The sequence below is a fragment of the Ursus arctos genome, chromosome X (genome assembly GCF_023065955.2).
Source record: "Ursus arctos isolate Adak ecotype North America chromosome X, UrsArc2.0, whole genome shotgun sequence".
Classification (NCBI taxonomy): Eukaryota; Metazoa; Chordata; class Mammalia; order Carnivora; family Ursidae; genus Ursus; species Ursus arctos.
The window spans coordinates 85458543-85478364 of NC_079873.1; the positions used below are offsets into that span (position 1 = coordinate 85458543).

Here is a 19822-nt window from a genome sequence, read left to right on the forward strand (position 1 = left end):
CCAGGGAAGGCCTCCCGGACCCTTCGGAATAGGAGTCCCTGTGTTCTCTTTGCCTCTCTATCCTCCAGCATTACACTTTCTTCAAAATGCTTCTCACCACCCAGCAGATTGTACACCCCGGTCTCACCTACTAGAACACAAGCTCCAGGAAAGCAGGAGTCTTGTTTTGTTCCCTGCCATCCACGGGGCTCCATCAAGAGCCCTCAATAAATGCGTACATACGTATTCATTCGTTCTGCAGAAAACTACGCCTCTAGACAACCGTTCTTCAGGAGCTTTATTCAACGCTCAAAAGAAGAATCAAAAGGGGGCTGGTGAATTTCACACTTCAGTGGGATGAGGATTTGAGGCAGCGCGTACTGCATCCGAGTGAAACTCAGCGTGAGCGGAGAGATGGGTAAGAAAAGGCGGCCTCGGAATCAATCAATTGAGCACTCCGTAATTTTAAATTCAATTATATTCCAACAAGCAAGCTACTTAGTATTAATACAAGCTCATCCCTAAAATCCTGAAGGCCCGTCAACAGCAACGTCAATGTACAGATGAGCGTTATTTTACACGCAATGAGGGAAAACAGCGACCGTGACGGTGCACGCGCCTGCGTGTGTACAGTCTACTGCTAAACAGCCCAGGTGTCTTCAGAAACAACTGGGCTTCTGGGACAGGCACCAAAACCTCAAATTCATGGAAGTGTTTGACCTAATACTGGTCTGGAGGTTTAGGAAAGCTTGCTTCGATTACTGAATTTCTCATTAAAATGAGAGAAAAATAGAAAGCTGAGTGTGGGAAAATCATCTTTCAAATTACACAGAACCAAATTCCTAAAAGTAATCCCTGAACAGGCAGTCAAAGAACATGAAACTTGCTCAAATTCACCCTGTCTACTCTGTTGACACATCACAGCTCAGTTCCGAAGTAAGCCCATCTGCTCCCCAAGGTCACATTTGGATCTCAAGGAAACACTTACGTTCTCAAGTACAGATTTGGCTCTAGAACCTTTTATTTCTTATTACTTTCCTTATTTGCATAGGCCCTATTCATGAAAGTCACTACATTTCATTTTTATTAGCGAAAATCCTGTTAAAAGGGGGGGGAGTCTACATGAGAGACTTCATTTTGGGAACTCCTAAATATTATCTAGTACCACAAGCTTTAGAAAACAATGGGCAATCACTCAGCCTCTTATAAACAGGATACACTGCCAGCAAGTGAGAAAGAGTGGGGGAAAGAAAAAACAAACAGTATTTTACACATGGCATTTTATCGGAATTACCTACATTATGAAATATAGCCTGCAGGTGGCAGCAAAGGTCAACATTTCAGGCCATTGGTACTTATCAAACCACCACAAAACTACTAATTTATATTTTTCTCTTTTAAAGGAGACTTTATTATTATTATTATTATTATTTGAGAGAGAGGGCACACCTACAAGTGGGTGGGGGGAGGTGAGGGGCTCAGAGAGAGAGAGGGAGAGAATCTCATGCAGGCTCCATGCCTAGCATAGAGCCCAACAGAGGGCTCAGTCCTATGACCCTGAGATCATGACCTGAGCCAAATTAAGAGTCCAGCGCTTACCTGACTGAGCCACCCAGGCACCCCTATTACTTTGTATTCTTATTAGATACTACCTATACCTGAAACCACGCCCATAAGGGTTAACCAGGTTGAAACTAACAGGAAACTTAAAGCTTGTTTTTCAGAGACCTGTTTCTCCCGAATCAGCTCCTGTTTCTTTCCAGACCCCACTAAGGAATCCACTCTGCCTGTGGGCAGAGGCATAAACTGAAGGTCACGGGTATGCTTCCAGCCTATGAACGAGCAAGGCTCTGCATTCCTTCCCCGAGATAAGGAGCCCAAGATCCCATCCAGTTTCTACTGGTTCACAGACCTTGCACCTAGCCCCTCACCTTGTCCTAACATGACCTCCTGAATGCAGGGGCCAAATTTTGTCTCATGTTAATGTTAAGTCTCTACGCTAACAACACAGGATGCACATTTCAAATGTTTGCTCAAAGTGCATTGCTCTGTCTTTCTTAAAGAAAATCATAACTTACCAGTGCTGGGGAGGCATAGTTGGTTAAGCGTCCGACTCTTGGTTTCGGCTCAGGTCATGATCTCAGGGTGGTGAGATCCAGCCCCACCTCCCACTCCCCATTCCGCAAGGGGACTCACTCTCCCTCTACCCCTCCCCCCACACTCTTTCTCTCAAATAAATAAATCTGTTAAAAAAGAAAGAGTCGTAAATTTCCCTGCCCTTTTCATCAATATGTATGTAATCCCAACCCCTATAAACGTTTAAAAAAAACACAAAAAACAACCTTGTCCTCTTCTGAACAGGTAGTAAAGGAGCATGAAACTTGCTCAAATTAACCATGTCTATTTGCTGAATCATTACAGCTCAGTTATGGGGAGGTGTCTGGAACTGTGGGATCACTATATTGTACCCCAGAAATTAACATAATGCTATATGTTAACTATACTTGCATTAAAATAAAGTTAAAAAATAAAAATAAACCTTTGTGGATGTTGGGTGCTACTTCTAATTAATTGTGTTTTTTGAGTGTTTGTTGTTTCCCTATAAAACTCGGCTGGGTACTGAGTTCTCCTGGTCTCCCTGAATATCTGCCTATGACTCTTCAAACCAAGGCTTCCAACTTCTCCCCAGTCTTTGACTTGAAATCAGTTAAAATGAAAACTGCCCTTTACCTCAAGCCCTACAAACTGACATTAGACTGCCTGACGTGAGCGTCAGAAAAACCGCCACGGCAGCTCACCTTTAGACAACCCTCTCACCTGTTGCTGTGTGGGCCACTCAGAAAGATCACCAGAGACACTGGAACTGCAAACCAGGAAAATCTGTCAGATGGTCACTGCCTGTCCTCCCTCCAGCTAAAGGTGCTGCAGGCCTGACATCTAGAAATCTTCTCACGGGCAATACTCGGGACTCAGACACTGGGTTTCTAATTTGCCCCCGCCACTACCATGTCTTTTTCCTTTGTTTCCATAGAAATGCCACTTATTGATTACTTGATTGCTTGCATAATACAGGCCTAAATTTGAGAGCCCACCTGCACCACCGCCTCCTGAAATGCGGCAGCTTTTTAACTGAACTGACCATCTCTCAAGACTAAGCCTGCTGCATGAGACAGGGAGCACACTTCCTCCCGAAGACCCAGAACAGAACAGCTGGACTCCAACTACAAGGGAACAATGCTGACCTGTGTGATGCTTTTCTAAGAAAAATCCTGGTCAAAAGGGACATCTTCCCACTACTTCTAACCAGCCCTGGGGGAGCCTTGTCTTGGCAGTTGGAAAATAAGAGAAATCTATTGATTTAAAAATTTGGTCCCCCTTTCTCTAGTCACAATCCCAAAGAAACCCAGTCACTGCACTAACCCCCTTAAACCTTTTTACCAAACAAAAAGGGAATGAACACCACATGGGAGTTCACGTGCCTGGTTACCAGGAGGATAGAATTTGATGTTTGTTGGGAAGAACATTTTTCTACCCTGGTGGGGAATTGGGGCCCATGAACACATGATGAAGAATCTATCACCTTAGGCGTGTTCACCAACAAAACTGCTCTTGTTACTGTTGCCAACAAAAAGAAAATACATTCGTTAGCCAAGGTAGTGTTGGATCACTGCGTTGCTCTGGACTGTGTTATCCTTGCAAAACAGGCTAGGATATGTGCCATTTCTAACCAACTTGCAGTGTTTATATATTCTAAGTAAAACTCAATTAAATAAAATCAGAGAGCATGCCACTTGGCTGCAGTGAATTTCCCCAGAGCTGTCTAGAGAAACTGACTGGTTTACTGGACACTTTTCCTGGACTCCTGAAAGCACTAGGTCAATGTTACAGGGACTACTAAGATTTGGGTTTTGGGGTTATAGATTTATTACCCAAAGTTGGGTCTGGTTAGGTATCTCACACTTCTGTTTCAAACATGAAGAGGCCATGTATCCAAGATGCATGATTTCAGGCAGATTTAGCTGAACACAATCAAGACTATTTTATACTTTTTGCATTCAGTCTCTGAAATTGTCATTAGAAACAGAAGTATGGCAAGAGAAATATTTTGTGGCACAGGAAAATAAGGATTTATAAAATGAAGCTAATGATTATTGTATATTATAGAAATCATTAATTGTTTGATTTCATGCCTCAGTCTAGGAAAGTTATGAGGACCCAGCAGGCCCTAGAATTTTATTCCATTTTTCACCTGATTGTGATCCAGGTTGACTTTCCCCATTATTGCTTTTACACAGGGAAATGTACAATGATAAATTATTTAAGTTGCACTTTCCCCATTAGTACATTCAGAGAGTGACTAAGAATAACAGCTTATTGGCTGAAATACTTTTTGAAATACTACATTAAAAAATTAGGATCTGTATCAAAGAAAATTCTGGTAGTCTGATGACAGTAATCTAGAAAGTGTGGTATATCAATAATACTATAACTGGCAAAGCCATTTTTAAGAAAAAAACATTAAGTCCCTGTTTCTTTGGTCATAAAGTAACTTAACTTTGAATCTATGTTAATAAGCCATCTGTTATTTAAAACTTTATAGTGTCCAGAGTTAACTGTAAGAATGTTCTTCTTAGGGGGCGCCTGGGTGGCTCGGTTGGTTAAGCATCTGCCTTCAGCTCAGGTCATAATCTCAGGGTCCTGGGATGGAGCCCCAGGTCAGGCTCCCTGCTCAGCGGGGTGTCTGCTTCTCCTTCTCCCTCTGCCCCTCCCCCCTCTCATGCTAGCACTCTCTCCCCCCCCCCCCTTTCTTTCAAATAAATAAAATCTTTAAAAAAAAAAGAACATGATTCTTGGGGAAAAATAGTTTTTTAACTTCAAACTGGTAGCTAATATTACAAACTAATAAGTGGAACCTAAGTAGTTAATTTAAAAGAATAAATTATAGCAGCCTAGTTAGGGAAATAGGGGTGCTTGTGTATCTCTGATAAAAGCATAAACTAGTCTACAGTTTTTCTGGGGGCTGAGGAAGTTATATGGCAACAGAGTGGAAAAAAGCCTTTAAAATATACATTTCCTTTGACTTGGAAATTCCATTTCCAGGAATTCATACTAAAAAAATAATTAAATAAGTAAATAATTGAGTATACATGATATGTGTTATATTTGTTTACAGTGTGGGGGGGGAGAGGAACTCGCATCAAAAGTCCAACAAAGACTTAAGTGGATACTCCTATACTGGAATACTATTTAGCTATTAAAAAATGACAATGCAATTCTGTATCTACTGACTTAGAAACATGTCACTGACGCTGACAGGTTGGGTATGTATACCTGAAAAAAATGTAACATCACCACCCAAAGATAATTACTAGAAAGTGATTTTTTTTACTTCCTCCTTTATAATTTTCTGCTCTAATATTCTATGATGGATATACATAACCTAATCAGGAAAATGATGCTTTCATTTTTTAGGAGGGGAAGCAACGAGGTTAAAAGCTTCCTATTAAACATGAAGAGTTCACAGTTTCTCTCTGTTCCTTTGGAAAATAATTCAAACAGTTTAAAATAATTTTTAAAATTAAAAAAGGTAGTAACCACAAGGAAACAGCTGAAATGAGAGCAAGAGGACACTGAGAGTTCAACAAAATTTTGGAAGACCCGAAGCAAACGGACTAGCGGCAACTATTAAATGGGGAGTTGAGGGAGCTAAAAACTAATTGCCAAAAAAAATAAAAAATAAATTAAAAAACTGTAAAAGCTAACGGCCAACAACAGAGGACACCAGTGAGAGGCAAAAGGGCCTCCTGAGCCCTGCCTCTGAAGACAGAGGTGAAGGATACACTGAAAGAAGAGTGCTGGCCCCCAGCCTGCTTTCAGAGGACAGTTCTTCTCCCTCATCTTGCTCTTCTCCAGGCTTTTTTGGAAAGGCTGAACCAGAAGGAGTCTGGGCTCCAAGGACACTAGGTACGATAGAAGGAGGGAGTAAAGCTGAAAACAAAAGGATGCTGTGAGGGTAAGAGGCACCCACCCCACCCCCCACCCCCAGCCCCTTTCGAATTTCCTCTTTTTGGCTCCCCGCATAGGCAGTCAGGCTAATATCCTCCAGGCAAGAGACTCAAGAAGTCTTCTTCACAGAAATGGGATGATTTAAGATGCTAACTTTGAATAACCTGTCAGTGAAGCCCAGGAAGCTTTCCGAAAAGTATTTTAGTGCCTTGTTCCCAAATATGAATGGACAGACAAGGATCCACAGGTATTAGAAGAAGCTATGACCAAAACAAGCAGGAAGTGGAACTTGGAGGAAACAAACAATAACAGGGGAAGAATTGGTCAGGAAAGGAATCCCTTGAACATCCTCGGGGGAATAAGAGACAACACACTGAGTGCATTCATGAAAGAGCAACAGGATGCTATTAAAAGAACTTGGAGAAAATAAGAAAGAGCTCTTGAAAATTAAAATTCTGATACTGGAAGTTGGAAATTCAATAGACAGAAGAGATGATAAAGTGGAGGGACTCTGTTAGAATGTAAAACAAAAAGGACAAGATAGAAAACAAAAGAAAAAAAGATAATAAAACTAAAAGATGAAAGCAGGAGGTCCAACAGCCATATAAAAGTAGTCCCAGATAAAGACACAAACACACAACTTGGGGAGAAAAACTATAAAAAGAAGAGCGAACAAGCAAACAAACAAAAAGATAAATGGATATTTCCCAGAATTAAAGGGCAGAGATCTATAGACTGAAAGGACCCACATCAAGTTACTATACGCAACGATAAACAAGAAGAGATACATACCAGGGCACCTCATCATGAACTTCCAGAACAAAGATGGACCATTCCAAACACAGGCTACATGACCAGTTAGCAGGGATGTTGTAACACGCAATAAAGAACTAGATAGGTTATTCTACTATATGACATTTAAGGATCTTTCCAACATATAAATATATAAATATATATATATAATGTATATATCTAACATGCATATATATAATTTATACTATATATATATATACATATATATATAAATTTTTTCAAGATGCAGGTTTTTAAAACCCTGTACTTTATGATGAAAACAAAATAATTAAATAGACATCCCAAAGAGCCTAATGTACAAGACATCATTAAATGACTTCTAGGGACTTCAATAGACAAGCAATTTCTTACTTACTGGCATTGGCAGCTTCTCTAATTTCTTTCAGTATTTCAGCTTCCATGGCAGGGTTATTGCAGATATCAACCCAAGATCCTTCCACTCCTTTCTGTTGTGCCAAAAGTGTCAACCTTTTCTGATTAGGAACCACAAAACTAATCACGTAGGACTGATCACTAAAAAATTAGAAAATAACACAAAATGGAAATTAAAGCATTGAGAACAATTATTTATAAGTTATTGACTAGAACAGTACACATAATTCCAAATATATATTTATCTTAAGTGTCACAGTTTCATTAAGAAGTATAAAACCCAGGGCACCTGGGTGGCTCAGTCATTTAAGCATCTGCCTTCAGCTCAGGTCATGATCCCAGTGACCTGGGATTGAGCCACACATTGGGCTCTCTGTTCAGCAGGGAGCCTGCTTCTCCCTCTCCCTGCTGCTCCCCCTGCTTGTGCTCCGTGTGTGTGTGTGTGTGTGTGTGTATGTCAAATAAATAAATAAATAAATAAATAAATAAATAAATAAGATCTGTTTAAAAAAAGAAGTAATAAAACCCATAGTACTGGCATAAAGCCAGACATTTCACCAATGGAACAGAAAGCCCAGAAATAAACCCCTGCACATATGGTCAAATGATCTTCAATAAGGGCACCATCACCACTCAATGGGGAAAGGACAGTCTCTTCAAAAAAATGGGTGTTCAGAGAATTGGCTACCCATTTGCAAAGGAATGAAGTTGGACCCTCAGCCCATACTACACACAAAAAATAACTCAAAATGGATCAAGGACCTAAACATGTAAGAGGTAAAATTACAAAATATCTAGAAGAAAATACAGGGGAAAAGATTCACGACACTGGATTTGACAATGCTTTCTTGGATATGACACCAAAAGCAGAGGCAACAAAAGAAAAAAACTGATAAATGGGAGTACAACGAAAACTTAAGGGCATAGTCAACAGTGTGAAAAGTCAATCTATAGAGCTGGAGAAAATATTGGTGAGCCATATATCTGATAAGAAGTTATACCTAGAATATATAAAGAACTCCTATAACTCAATAGTGAGAAAGAAAACCCAAATAACCCAATTAAAAACTGGCCAAAGACCTAAAACTTATAAAACTCCTGAAAGAGTATGGGGTAAGTTCCTTGACATCAGTCTTGACAATGTGTATTGTTGAAAAACAATAGGCAACAAAAGCAAAAATAAACGAGTGGGACTATATCAAACTAAAAAGCTCTGCACAGCAAAGGAAACCACTAACAAAATGAAAAGGCAACATACAAGGGTAGCTGGGTGGCTTAGTCAGTTGAGCATCTGACTCCTGATTTTGGCTCAGGTCATGATATCAGGGTCATGGGATAGAGCTCCACATCGAGCCCCACATCGGGCTCCATGCTCAGGGGGGAGTCTCCTTGAGATTCTCTCTTCTCCTCTCCCTTTGCCCCTCTCCCCCAATAAATAAATCAATCTTAAAAAAAAAAAAGAAAAGGCAACCTACAGAATGGGAGAAAATATTGAAAATCATTTATCTGGTAAGGGGTTAATATCCAAAATCCATGAATAAGTCCTACAACTCAAGAGCAAAAAAAAAAAAAAAAAAAAAAAAAGTCCAATTAAAGAATGGGCAGAGAAAGTGAATAGACATTTTTCCAAAGAAGGCATACAAATGGCCAAGAGGCACACGAAAAGGTGGTCAATATCACTCATCATCAGGAAAATAAATGCAAATCAAAACCCCAATAAGATATCATCTCACACCTGTTACAATGGTTATCATCAAAAAGACAAGAGATAACAAGTGTTGGCAAGGATGTGGAGAGAAGGGAACATGGCGCACTGTTGGTGGGAATGTAAATTGGTGTAGCCGCTATAGAAAACAGTGTGGATATTCCTCAAAAAATTAAAAATAGAATTACTGTATGATCTAGCAATCCAATTGCTTGGACAAAGAAATACAAATCCAAAGGATATGAAAAGATATTGAAGAGATACCTGCCTGCCCATGTTCATTGCAGCATTAGTCACAAAAGCCAAGATATAGAAACAACCTGTGTTCATCAATAGATGAATGAATAAAGAATATGTGGTGTATATACACAAGGAAATATCATTCAGCTATGAGAAAGAAGAAAACTCTGCTATTTGTGACAACACGGATGAACCCTGAGGGCATTATACTAAGTGAAATAAACCAGACAGAGCGAGACAAATATTACATGGTATCACTTATACGTGGAATCTTAAAAAAAAAAAAAGTCAAACTCACAGAAACAGAGTAGGAAAGTGGTTGCCAGGGACTGGTTGAAATAGGGACAGGTTGGTAAAAGGGTATAAACTTTCAGCTAGAAGATGAATAGGATCTGAGGGTCTAATGTAAAACATGGTGACTACAGTGGATAACACTATATTGTATAACTAAAAAGAAGGGAGAACAAATTTTTAATAAGCAAAGGACTTGACATTTCTCCGGAGGTGATACACAAATGGCCAAAGAGCACATGAAAAAATGCTCCATATCACTAACCATCAGCCAGGAGATATCCCCTCACACCCACTATGATGAATCTTATCGAAAAAATAGAAACAAGCATTGGTGAGGATGTGGAGAAATGTGAACACTTGTGCAGTGTTGGTAGGAATGTAAAAATGGTGCTGCTGCTGTGGTATAAACAGTACGGCGGTTCCTCAAAAAATAAAAATAGAACTACCATATGACCTGGCAATTTCACATCTGGGTACATATCCAAAAGAACTGAAAGTAGGATCTTGAAGAGATATTTGTATAACCATGTTCATAGCAGCAGTATTTACAATAGTCAAGAGGTGGAAGCCACCATAGCTGTGCACTGGTGGATGAATGGACACACAAAATACGGTCTATACACCCAATGCAACATTTTTTAAAGATTTTATGTATTTGAGAGAGAGGAAAGAGGGAAAGAGAGAGAGAGAGAGCATGAGCCAGGGGAGGGGCAGAAGGAGAGGGAGAAGCAGACTCCCCACTGAGCAGGGAGCCCGATGCGGGGCTCAATCCTAGGACCCTAGAATCATGACCTGAGCCAAAGGCAGACACGTAACCGACTGAGCCACCCCGGCGCCCGCATCTGGTGGAACATTACTCAGCCTGAAACACGAAGGGAAATTCTGACATTACAATATAGATGAACCCTGAGCACATTATGCTGAGTGAAGGAAGCCAGTCACAAAAAGACAAATACTATGATTCTATTTATATGACGTATCTAGACTAGTCAAATTCACAGAAACACGAAGGAGAATGGTGGGAGCCAGGGACTGGGGCCAGGGAAAATGGGGAGTTGTTTAATAGCTTGAGAGTTTCGGTTTTGCAAGAGAAAAAGTTCTGGAGACTAACTGCACAATGATGTGAATATACATAACACCAGTCAACTATACACTTAGAAACAGTTAAGATGATAATTTTTATGTTTTGTGGGTTTTTTTTTACAATTACCTTTTTTTTTAAAGGGCATGACAAAGCCCCTAAAAATAAACGCTATTAACACACAAAGAAAATGGTCCAATCTCTTAGGTTTCTGATTTAGAAAACTTGTACTAGCTGTATGGACTTCTTAGGAAAATCACTTATCTCAGTTGTTACAGATGTTAAATAGTAAGTTTTGTGGCACAGCTAAGTATTTAGCAAGGCAGAGTAGGTGTCAAAGAATTAGTTAGAAAGTCTGAATCATCTCGAAAGATCTTCAAGCTGGTGAACTTTCAGAAACGTGTAACATTCCCCAATGCTGATGAAAATGTTGGTGTTTCCCTTATGATTAGAGATGATCAAAATGGTTTCCAGTCGTCCTTCTACTGCAAGTACAAGGAAGCACAAATGCAACTTTTAAAATTACCTTTTGGCAAAAGCACAGATGTTGTCTATAAGTGGACAGTTCTTCAGTGCGGCTTCTACTTTCCCAAGAGATACATATTCTCCTGCTTGTAACTTCACCAGATCTTTCTTACGATCTATAAGATGAAGAATGAGGAAGATTAAGTTAGCCACAGTCCATTTTATTAAGGTGTGTACACTTCTGATTTTCTTTCAATGTCACTGCCTTCACCTTGATTGACAAAGAGACTTCTTCTAAAATCTCCTAAAATCTTCTTATATATACTGCTTGCCCATACACATCAGTTAAAAAGAAAACACCTAGCTGAAGAGATACTGGCTAAAATGCTAGACCCTGTACAGAATGCTTCAGTATCTTATTATAATCTTAACTACAATAATAAGGTGAAGAGAAGGAACAGGATCTCGGAGCATTAGATTTGAATGGCAGCTCTGCACAATTACAAGCCATGTGAGCCTGGGCATGTCGGCTGACCTCTCCAACCCTCAATTTTATCAGAGATACTGATACAAGCATGTAGCACAACGTCCGGCATGTGGAATGTGGTTAATACACGTGAATTCCCCATTTTCCACATTTGACATCATCTTGTTAAAATGACAGTGCTCCTGGCACAGGACAGCATGGCTTGAATAATCATCGGTTGCCTTACAACTTTCGTACGAGGGCCAGCTTGCCTACCTGTAGCCTGGGAACCCACTCTACATGCCCACAGAAACCACCTTTGATTCCAGTGCAAATAAGGATCAAGGAAAAAAAAAAAGCGGGGGAGGGGAGGGGATTGGTTCTAGACTGAGCCATGCTTAGTGGGGATTTCCCCAGCAGATTTAACTTCTAGATGAAAAACCACTTTTCCCAGGAAATCTCTAATTATATTCAGGTCAGATATGGGTCCAGGGACAGATTTAAATGGACCACTAGGGATATGACTGAGGCAATGTTATGGCTTAAAAAGGACGTGACTAGGTCCCTACGGACTGGTCCTTCCCAGCTAGCTAGTCAAATTTTCATTTTAGGTTCTGTCTACTTAAAGTGAATAGCATAAGGGCTCTCTTGGAGTTAAAAGTCTATTTCAGTAGGCTCGGTGAGCGCAGTGTCAAACCAACTGACATTCTCAGAAGAACGGTTTGCTGTTGAGGATTTATAATTTTCTAAGTTGCAAGGACAGCTAGAGCTATATAAATAGCCACTAGGGAAAGTAATGTGCCCACAGTGATTCTTGAGTGGGGAGGTAAATGGTGAGGGATTCTATTCTGTGGTATTCTATGGTATTCTAGGTAGGGTATGTGACAGTAGGTGGTTATATAGTACCATGTGTAGTTGACCAAAAAAATACCTCTTTTGAGCAATCTTTGTTTTCTCACAAAAAGAGAATACACTGACCTATAATCTGTAAACATCCATCAGGATGAAATTCTCCAATGTCACCAGTGCAAAACCACCTTTGGCCATTTTCATCCACAGAATAATCCTCTGCAGTTTTCTCTTCATTTTTAAAATATCCCATAGAGATATTCTGCCCACCGATTACGATTTCGCCTCTGGGGTTCGGCTTGTCATGAATTGTATAACCGCCTGGAAGTCATTTAATGAAATCAGTTACTGTTTTAACAGAGAATGTACTTATATTAATTCTTAAAATTACTACACTAATATGTTTCTGTGGATCAAATTTTATGTCACTTTATGGGAGAATATTAGTTTATATTTATTCACATTCTTGTGTATTCACATTGTGTGTAACTGTAATTTCAGAAGTACCAAGGAAGGCTCAATGATAATCACCAACCACCAACTACGCCAAACCTTCCCAAAGACCAAAAAATTTCATGCTTAGAAATGGGCTTCATAGAGCTCTGTTAAGACAAAAGTACCCCCCCAAGAAGGGTAACACTTGAAGCTGTTATAAGTAAATTACTAACATACTGATATCAATGCATTTCCGATTTTTTTTTCTAAAGAGGTTTTATTTTTTATTTGTTTTTAAATTTTATTTAAATTTTTGTTAGTAACATAGAGTGCAGTATTGGTTTCAGGAGTAGAATTTTGTAATTCACCACTTAAAACACCCAGTGCTCATCACAAGTGCCCTCCTTAATACCCATCACGCATTCAGCCCATCCCCCACCCACTTCCCTCCATCAACCCTCAGTTTGTTCTCTATCATTAAGAGTTTCTTTTGGTTTCTCTCTCTCTCTCTCTCTCTCTCTCTTAAAGATTTCATTTATTTATTTTCGACAGAGATCTCGAGAGAGAGCATGAGTGGGGGAGAGGGGCAGAGAGAGAAGCAAAATCCCCGCTGAGCAAGGGAGCCCCACGTGGGGCTAGATCCCAGGACCCTGAGATCATGACCTGAGCTGAAGGCAGATGCTTAACTGACTGAGCCACCCAGGGTCCCCTCTTTTTTTTTTGGTTTTGTTTTTTTTTTTGGTTTTAATACAGGAGAGCAGGGAGGAAATGCCTACCAAAGGCAACACCATTAAGTGAGAGGGAAAGGGAGGCTAGGAGAAACAGGAGGGAAAGTTTATTTTCTTAACTTTGCCTATGATCAGTCACAACTTTAAAAGTTAGAACACTGAAATAATTGACAATAATTCTAAAATATCTTACCACCACTCATTACCTATTTATTACTGAATAAAGCTGACTTTAAGGGAAATATACAAAAATCTGAATTCATAACCTGAGATGTTGATTGGATTTTATGTCCTAAAAGAATCAAAGCTGCTCTTAAAATTTTTAAACTAGTCAGTACTTGAATTGGACAAAACCCACTGTACGTAAAACATTAAGATCATTCCTGTTATAGAAAGCAAGGGTTCCTTCATAGCAAGGAAAACTCCAAATACATTTGCAAAAATGTACCCATTCCCCCAAATGGACATTAAGGCACAATACCAAAAAATCAGAAAATAAAAATTCAAGAGGCACAATTTGCCTTACCAAGTTGTAACGATACATCTTGTTTCTCTGATTTCACTGCCTCATAAATAACCCATCTAGTAAAAACAATTGTGATGCTGAGACTCAATCCAGCCAGACCTATATTCCCTACATTCTCTTCAGATCTCCATCCTCAAACTGGAACAGCATGACTGTGGGAGGACTTATTCCCAAGATGCAAAACTCTTGGGAATGCAACTGGATTTTAAATGTGGTTTTTGAGAAGAAGTGGCCATTTGCTCATGGAGCACTGACAATAATGGACATCATAAGAAAGTCACAGAAGAGAAACAACTTCAGGAACTTCAAGTTTATGTCAGATAAAGCCCATTCATTTTCTTGGGTTGGAACAACCTAGGGGAATTGTCCTAGGAGGTAACTAACTGGTCCTTTAAATTTTCAGTCTATGGCTCCATCCCTAGGTGAATACTCCCTTTCAAAACCATAAGCTTTTTAATTACTTTTGCCTTACCTGGCAAGGACAGGCTGTTAATTATTTTGCAGTTAATGCACATATTTAGTATTTTTCACAATTTCGTCAGGAAGACTGGTTTACTTTTTGCCTTCAGCTGATTAATAAAAAGGATTATCACCAATGTCTGTAAAGTGCAGGCTTCCCTTTGCAGTCACATATAAAAATAAAATTATACAAATAGCTGGAGAATTGAGTCTGAACTGTGAAAACGTTTGCTGGGGTCAAGAGCTAAGGGGTTGGGTGTGCGTGTGTGTGAGTGTGTGTGATCAGTCACTCTAGCCCCTAAAAATCTGGGGTTTCATTTCCCAGCTCCAACCTCCTCAGTAGTAAAGTTGAGCTTTAAAAGATAGGATGATTCTCCAAACCCTTCTCCAAACCCAGGGAATGCCCCATAAGAAAGTTTTTCCTCTTTACCATCAAGTATTCTCAAGTGCAGAATCACCATGCCTAGATTCCAGAGATTTTCTTTTCCTCTTCAGAACCTAAAGATTTTATCCGAGGAGAAAGAAAGCACAGGGAACACGCAACAGCAAAGACTCACATGCTACCACAGACAACGTAACACTGGCTATCTTGAGGCTCATGGTGGTTTTCAACGTATCTAGAACCAGTAGAGCTTGTCATAAAATTCTTACCTTCCTGCCAGTCTTTTAGCTTAATTTCACAGCAAATGAGAGGGGCTCCAACTCTGCCAGTAGTATAGTCAGTAACTACAAGGGAAAATGCAATAAAGATGTTAGCATACCACATTTCAGACCCACGTGAGACCAGGAATACTGGAGTCCGAGCCAGAGTCTCACAGATGACAAAAGAGAGGCCATTGTGAGTGCAGTGCCAAGTGTGGTCAGGGTTTCGATACTTCAACTTCATTTCAACAGTGCAATCAATTCCAGGGTTGTTACATCATTTCTGCTTCTCACGGGTGAATTTCAGATAATTAAGTACAAAAACCACTGTTAAAGGAGGAGAGCTGGCTCCACCATTATCTACCTAGGATTCCAGGAAGACAGACTTGGAGTGGAATTCCTTCTCTACCACTTACTGACTGGCTGTGGGACTTGGACAAATTACTTAACCCCACTAAGCCTCCATTTCCTCATCTATTAAATGGGGATAGTAAAAAAACGTACTTCTTAACAAGGATATGCTGTAGGGATTAAATGAGATGATGCACGGAAGATGCTTAACACGTCCCAGCACAAACTAAGTTTTCAATAAACATTAGCTATTACCACCAAACATGATGATGACGATGATGATGATATTCTCCTTTTGTAATCTGGAAGTACTGCTATCCATAATCAAGTATTAATAGATAGCCAATAATGTACCTAGCATTATATTAAACACTGAAAAGAGAAAACACATAAAGGATAGGAGACTTTTCCCCCAGTGAGCTTACAAACAAACTACCTGGGCCAAAATGCATGTGAAACAATTGAGAGCACATTTAAATAAATAGTCAACTGCATGGTACTGAAAGTGAGCACAATGGTACCTGAGAGACTAGAAACATCAATGTAAAATTGGGAAGGACTTAACCGAAGAGTTGGGCATGAAAAGGCAGCTGTGACCAGTTAGCCAAAGGGGCATTCTAAGAGAAGGGAACAGAAAATACAGAGCGGTGAGAGCAAGAATGCCCATATGAGAAAGAGTAAGAAAACTGACTTGTCTGGAGAGCACAGCCAGGTACATGGAGCTGTGGGAAATAATGGAAAACAACAATGGGTTCAATGGCGCCAGATCAAAGATGTCTGGAAAGCTCGGTTCGCCAGGCATGAAGCAGGGTTAGAGGTGGAGGCGGCTAACACAATCACACAAGACCCATCGGAAGTGCTCTGACAGAGGCAGGCGCAGCAGGCGCAAGGCTATTACCTCAGAGCAGTGTGAAGTCACGAAAGGCTGGACACCAGAGGTGGCACGCAGGGGAGGGAACAACCCAATGAAGAAGTGGGAGGATCTGATCAAAGTTAAAGATATTTAACTAGGTGACTTCAAAGCCAATGCCCTGAATGACTTTAGGATGGCAATACCACCGTCGCAAACAATTGGTGAGGTGGAGAGATGGTCTGGGTTGCTGGCACTGATTTTGGACACAATAAGTTTAAAGCGGAAGTGGGCTCATCCAAAACAACGTCACTATACCCAGTGTTTCCCAGCCCAGAATGATTTGGCCCCTCGGGGGATATTTGGTAATGTTTCTAGTTGTTCCACTGCCACAACTGGGAGGAGTGAGTTACTCCTGGTTTCCATCCAGCTGCTGAACATCTTATAAGGCTCCGGAGAGCCTGAACAATAAAGAACTACTTGGTTCAAAATTTCAGTAGTGCCAAAGTTGAGAAACCCTGCCGCAGGATGATGAAAATAACAGAAGAGAAAACAAACAAGAAGTCAGGGCAGGAATATACATTCAAGAGGGGGCCTAAAAATGATACTTTATTCCAAGAGTGCAGCTCTCCAAGGAAGTAATCATTTAGAGAGAAAAGATCGAAGGCCCGGGGTGACAGAATTCTGAGGACTGACAAAATGGCATAAATATTTACAAGGCTTAAAAATAAAAGGGTACTCATGATAGTTCCATTAAAAGTTACTAAAACTACTCAGGTTTGCCTGGAATCTGATACCACTTACAAGGTATAAAAATACCACGGTTCCTAAAGCTAATGCAAATGGGTTTTGTCAGTAGTGACTAACGTCGAATTATTTGCCACGTTACCAGCACTTACCTTCAGTAACTGTCCCAGCACCACAGGATTCTGTGAGTCCATAACCCTGGCCCACAGGGCAGCAGAAGCAGACATTCATGAACCGGTGTGTCTGCGGAGACAGCGGCGCTCCACCAGACAGCATCATGCGGACGTTCCCTCCCAGCAAAGCCTTCACCTTCTTAAACAGTAACCTGGAAAAAATGAAAAAAGGGAGGGGGATCATTTTAATACATGCATACATTATTCCTGGTGACATCCTAATTTATAAGCTCTGAGCAAGATTGTTCAACTTGGGCTGGACACCTAAGTTTGAGAACCATGGTGGTAATTAATGAGAGGTTGACAAAGTGACAACTAATAACGCTTTGGAAAAAAATGCCAGAAGATGCCACATGGTAGCTATGTTTGTGGTGAGACCAGCATAACGTACAGAGGGGTCAAGTCCTTATGTGACACGCCTGAAACTACAGGAACGTTATGTGTCCGCTGTACTTTTTAAAAATGCCAGAAAATGCAAAAAAGAGTGCGGTGTTTGGGAAATTGCTTTGACATACAGTAAATGAAAGAAAATGATGTCGTCAAAGGAAAATAAATCACAGTTCTCTTGAGAACATTTAGTTATCGACTTATCTCTCTCTTAATGAAAAATGTTTTCCCATCTCCACCCCCCCAGCACTGCATTTTAAATAGCTTTTATATTCACATACTTATTATACTGTTTTATGAAGACAATACATTGGAAACCTTCACGCAGAATAAAATCTTGAGTATCGCTTTCAGTTAGACATGACGCTTTTTAAACTCGAATGTCTTGATTCGAAAGTCTAGTTTTTCTTCACAAGACGGAATTTTATCATTGAATCTTAAATATTTATTCAATTATTAAAATTTGTTAAATTGCCATGATCAGAGTTGAGGGTCCTCTGTGTTGGCTGTGTAAGCAATGAGCGTTAGAAGCGAGTAAAAGGGAAATGCAAGCTTATGATGATGGTGGTGATGCTCAAAGGAAATTAACTTGCCAGTTACTTTTTCAGCTTCCAGTTGTAAAAACACAAAAGATCTAAAGGCTCACACTACGGAGTCTATGAAATGTACTTACAGGTTGCAAAGTGGTGCATCGTATCCCTTTTTGATCTGTTCTAATTTGTAATCATACCCTATCTTGAACAGCGTTTTCTGAATATAATTCATCTCTTGGACTTTGCTCATAACGTTCTTATAAATTCTATCCATGATTTCCTAAAAGGTAAGCAAAACAGTCAATAACCTGAAAAGAATTACACCAACACTGAGACGGTCTTTAGTTGAAGACACCTTGCTTACAACATCTTAGGTAAAAATGGTTATGTTTATTATATAATTAATTTCACTGACTTTACTTGTTCACGATTTCAAAAAGACCAGCGACAAGTATAGGGGTTTTTCAGTTCTATAAACTAAGTTTCTCTAAAAATCTTTAAAAATGTTAACTAGAGTGTAAATAATTCATTCCCCTCCCACATAAAAACCTTTTTAAATTATTTTCTTTCAAATATATGCACTTATTTTCAAATAGCACCAGAACACCCAACTATGTTGAATCTAATCCTGATGTTTTTCTCACTACTACCTTGTGACTCTTAGAACACAGCAGAGAGATTTACAGCGCTTCTAAGAAGAGTTTACATACAGAGTTTCCTAGAGTTTTATGTCCCTATAATTTAGGCATTTTGATTCCCTTTCAATAGAAGCTAAGATAACAAAAAAGAATAGGATTCTTGCTCATGGCTCCTTGGAAAATTAAAAGTAGGACTAGGTTTGGGATATAGTGACTCCCAAGATAATATATAAAAACAAAACAGACAAGCAAAAAAGCCCAGACTATCACTAAATGTTTCCTTGAAATGACTTAGCACAAATTAATACAAATTGTTGCACAAAACACATCTATTTATAAATGCCTGGTTTAAAATATTTAAACTAGCAATTAGTATAAATTAAGTTGTGCTACAATGAATGGTTTTATGAATGGCTCTTTGGATATCAGAATAGAGCCATTCAGAAATGAAGACAACAAAACCATCTCTTGCATTATGCTACATGAAATAAGGTAGACGGAAAAAGACAAATACTGTATGATCTCACTTGTACATGGAATTGAAAAGAGCCAAACTCAGCAAAAGAGAGTAGACTGGTTATTGCCAGAAGCTAGGGGGTGGGGGAAATAGGGAGATGTTGGTCCAAGGGTACAAACTTACAGGTAGAAGATGAGTTAAGTCCTGAGGATGTAATGTATGGCACAGCAAGGTAACTACAGCTAACAAGACTGTATTGTATATTCGCAAGTTGCTAAAGGAGTAGGTCTTCAATGTTCTCATCACACACACACACACACGGTAACTACATGAGGTGATGGGTGTGTTAAGTAACATTATTACAGTAATCATTTCACAATATATACATATGTCAAATCATCACACTGTACACCCTAAACTGACACAATGTTACATCATTGTATCTCAATAAAGCTAGCAGGGGTGCAGAGAGGCTACCCCAGCATTCAAGCATGGTACAGTGTTGTTCTGTCCATTTCCACAGATGGAATCATTATTACAGAACTGAAATATTTGTCTAGATCTGTGACTGAGAAATTCCAGAAGTTCCCTACAAGGACTTTAATATCCTGTAACTATCCCTCTTA

The 19822-nt window shown here is 39.7% G+C and overlaps 1 protein-coding gene and 1 long non-coding RNA gene across 7 annotated transcripts in view; both read right to left on the reverse strand.

Moving 5' to 3' along the window:
• The window catches only part of ACSL4 (acyl-CoA synthetase long chain family member 4), a 75413-nt gene that overhangs the window by 3204 nt on the left and 52387 nt on the right, over positions 1 to 19822 (reverse strand). For all 6 annotated transcript variants that reach the window (XM_026478816.4, XM_026478814.4, XM_026478817.4 and 3 more), the window contains exons 10-15: positions 18242 to 18381; positions 17161 to 17333; positions 15070 to 15144; positions 12400 to 12591; positions 11017 to 11131; positions 7154 to 7311 (exon numbers count right to left, since the gene is read on the reverse strand). In XM_026478816.4, the coding sequence (XP_026334601.1) occupies positions 7154 to 7311; positions 11017 to 11131; positions 12400 to 12591; positions 15070 to 15144; positions 17161 to 17333; positions 18242 to 18381 (853 nt within the window). The remainder of the gene's footprint in view (positions 1 to 7153; positions 7312 to 11016; positions 11132 to 12399; positions 12592 to 15069; positions 15145 to 17160; positions 17334 to 18241; positions 18382 to 19822) is intronic.
• LOC130544038 (uncharacterized) lies at positions 1022 to 7147 on the reverse strand. The gene is made up of 2 exons (XR_008959944.1): positions 6778 to 7147; positions 1022 to 5939 (listed from the first exon to the last, which is right to left on the reverse strand). It is a non-coding gene; the product is annotated as an uncharacterized LOC130544038 (long non-coding RNA).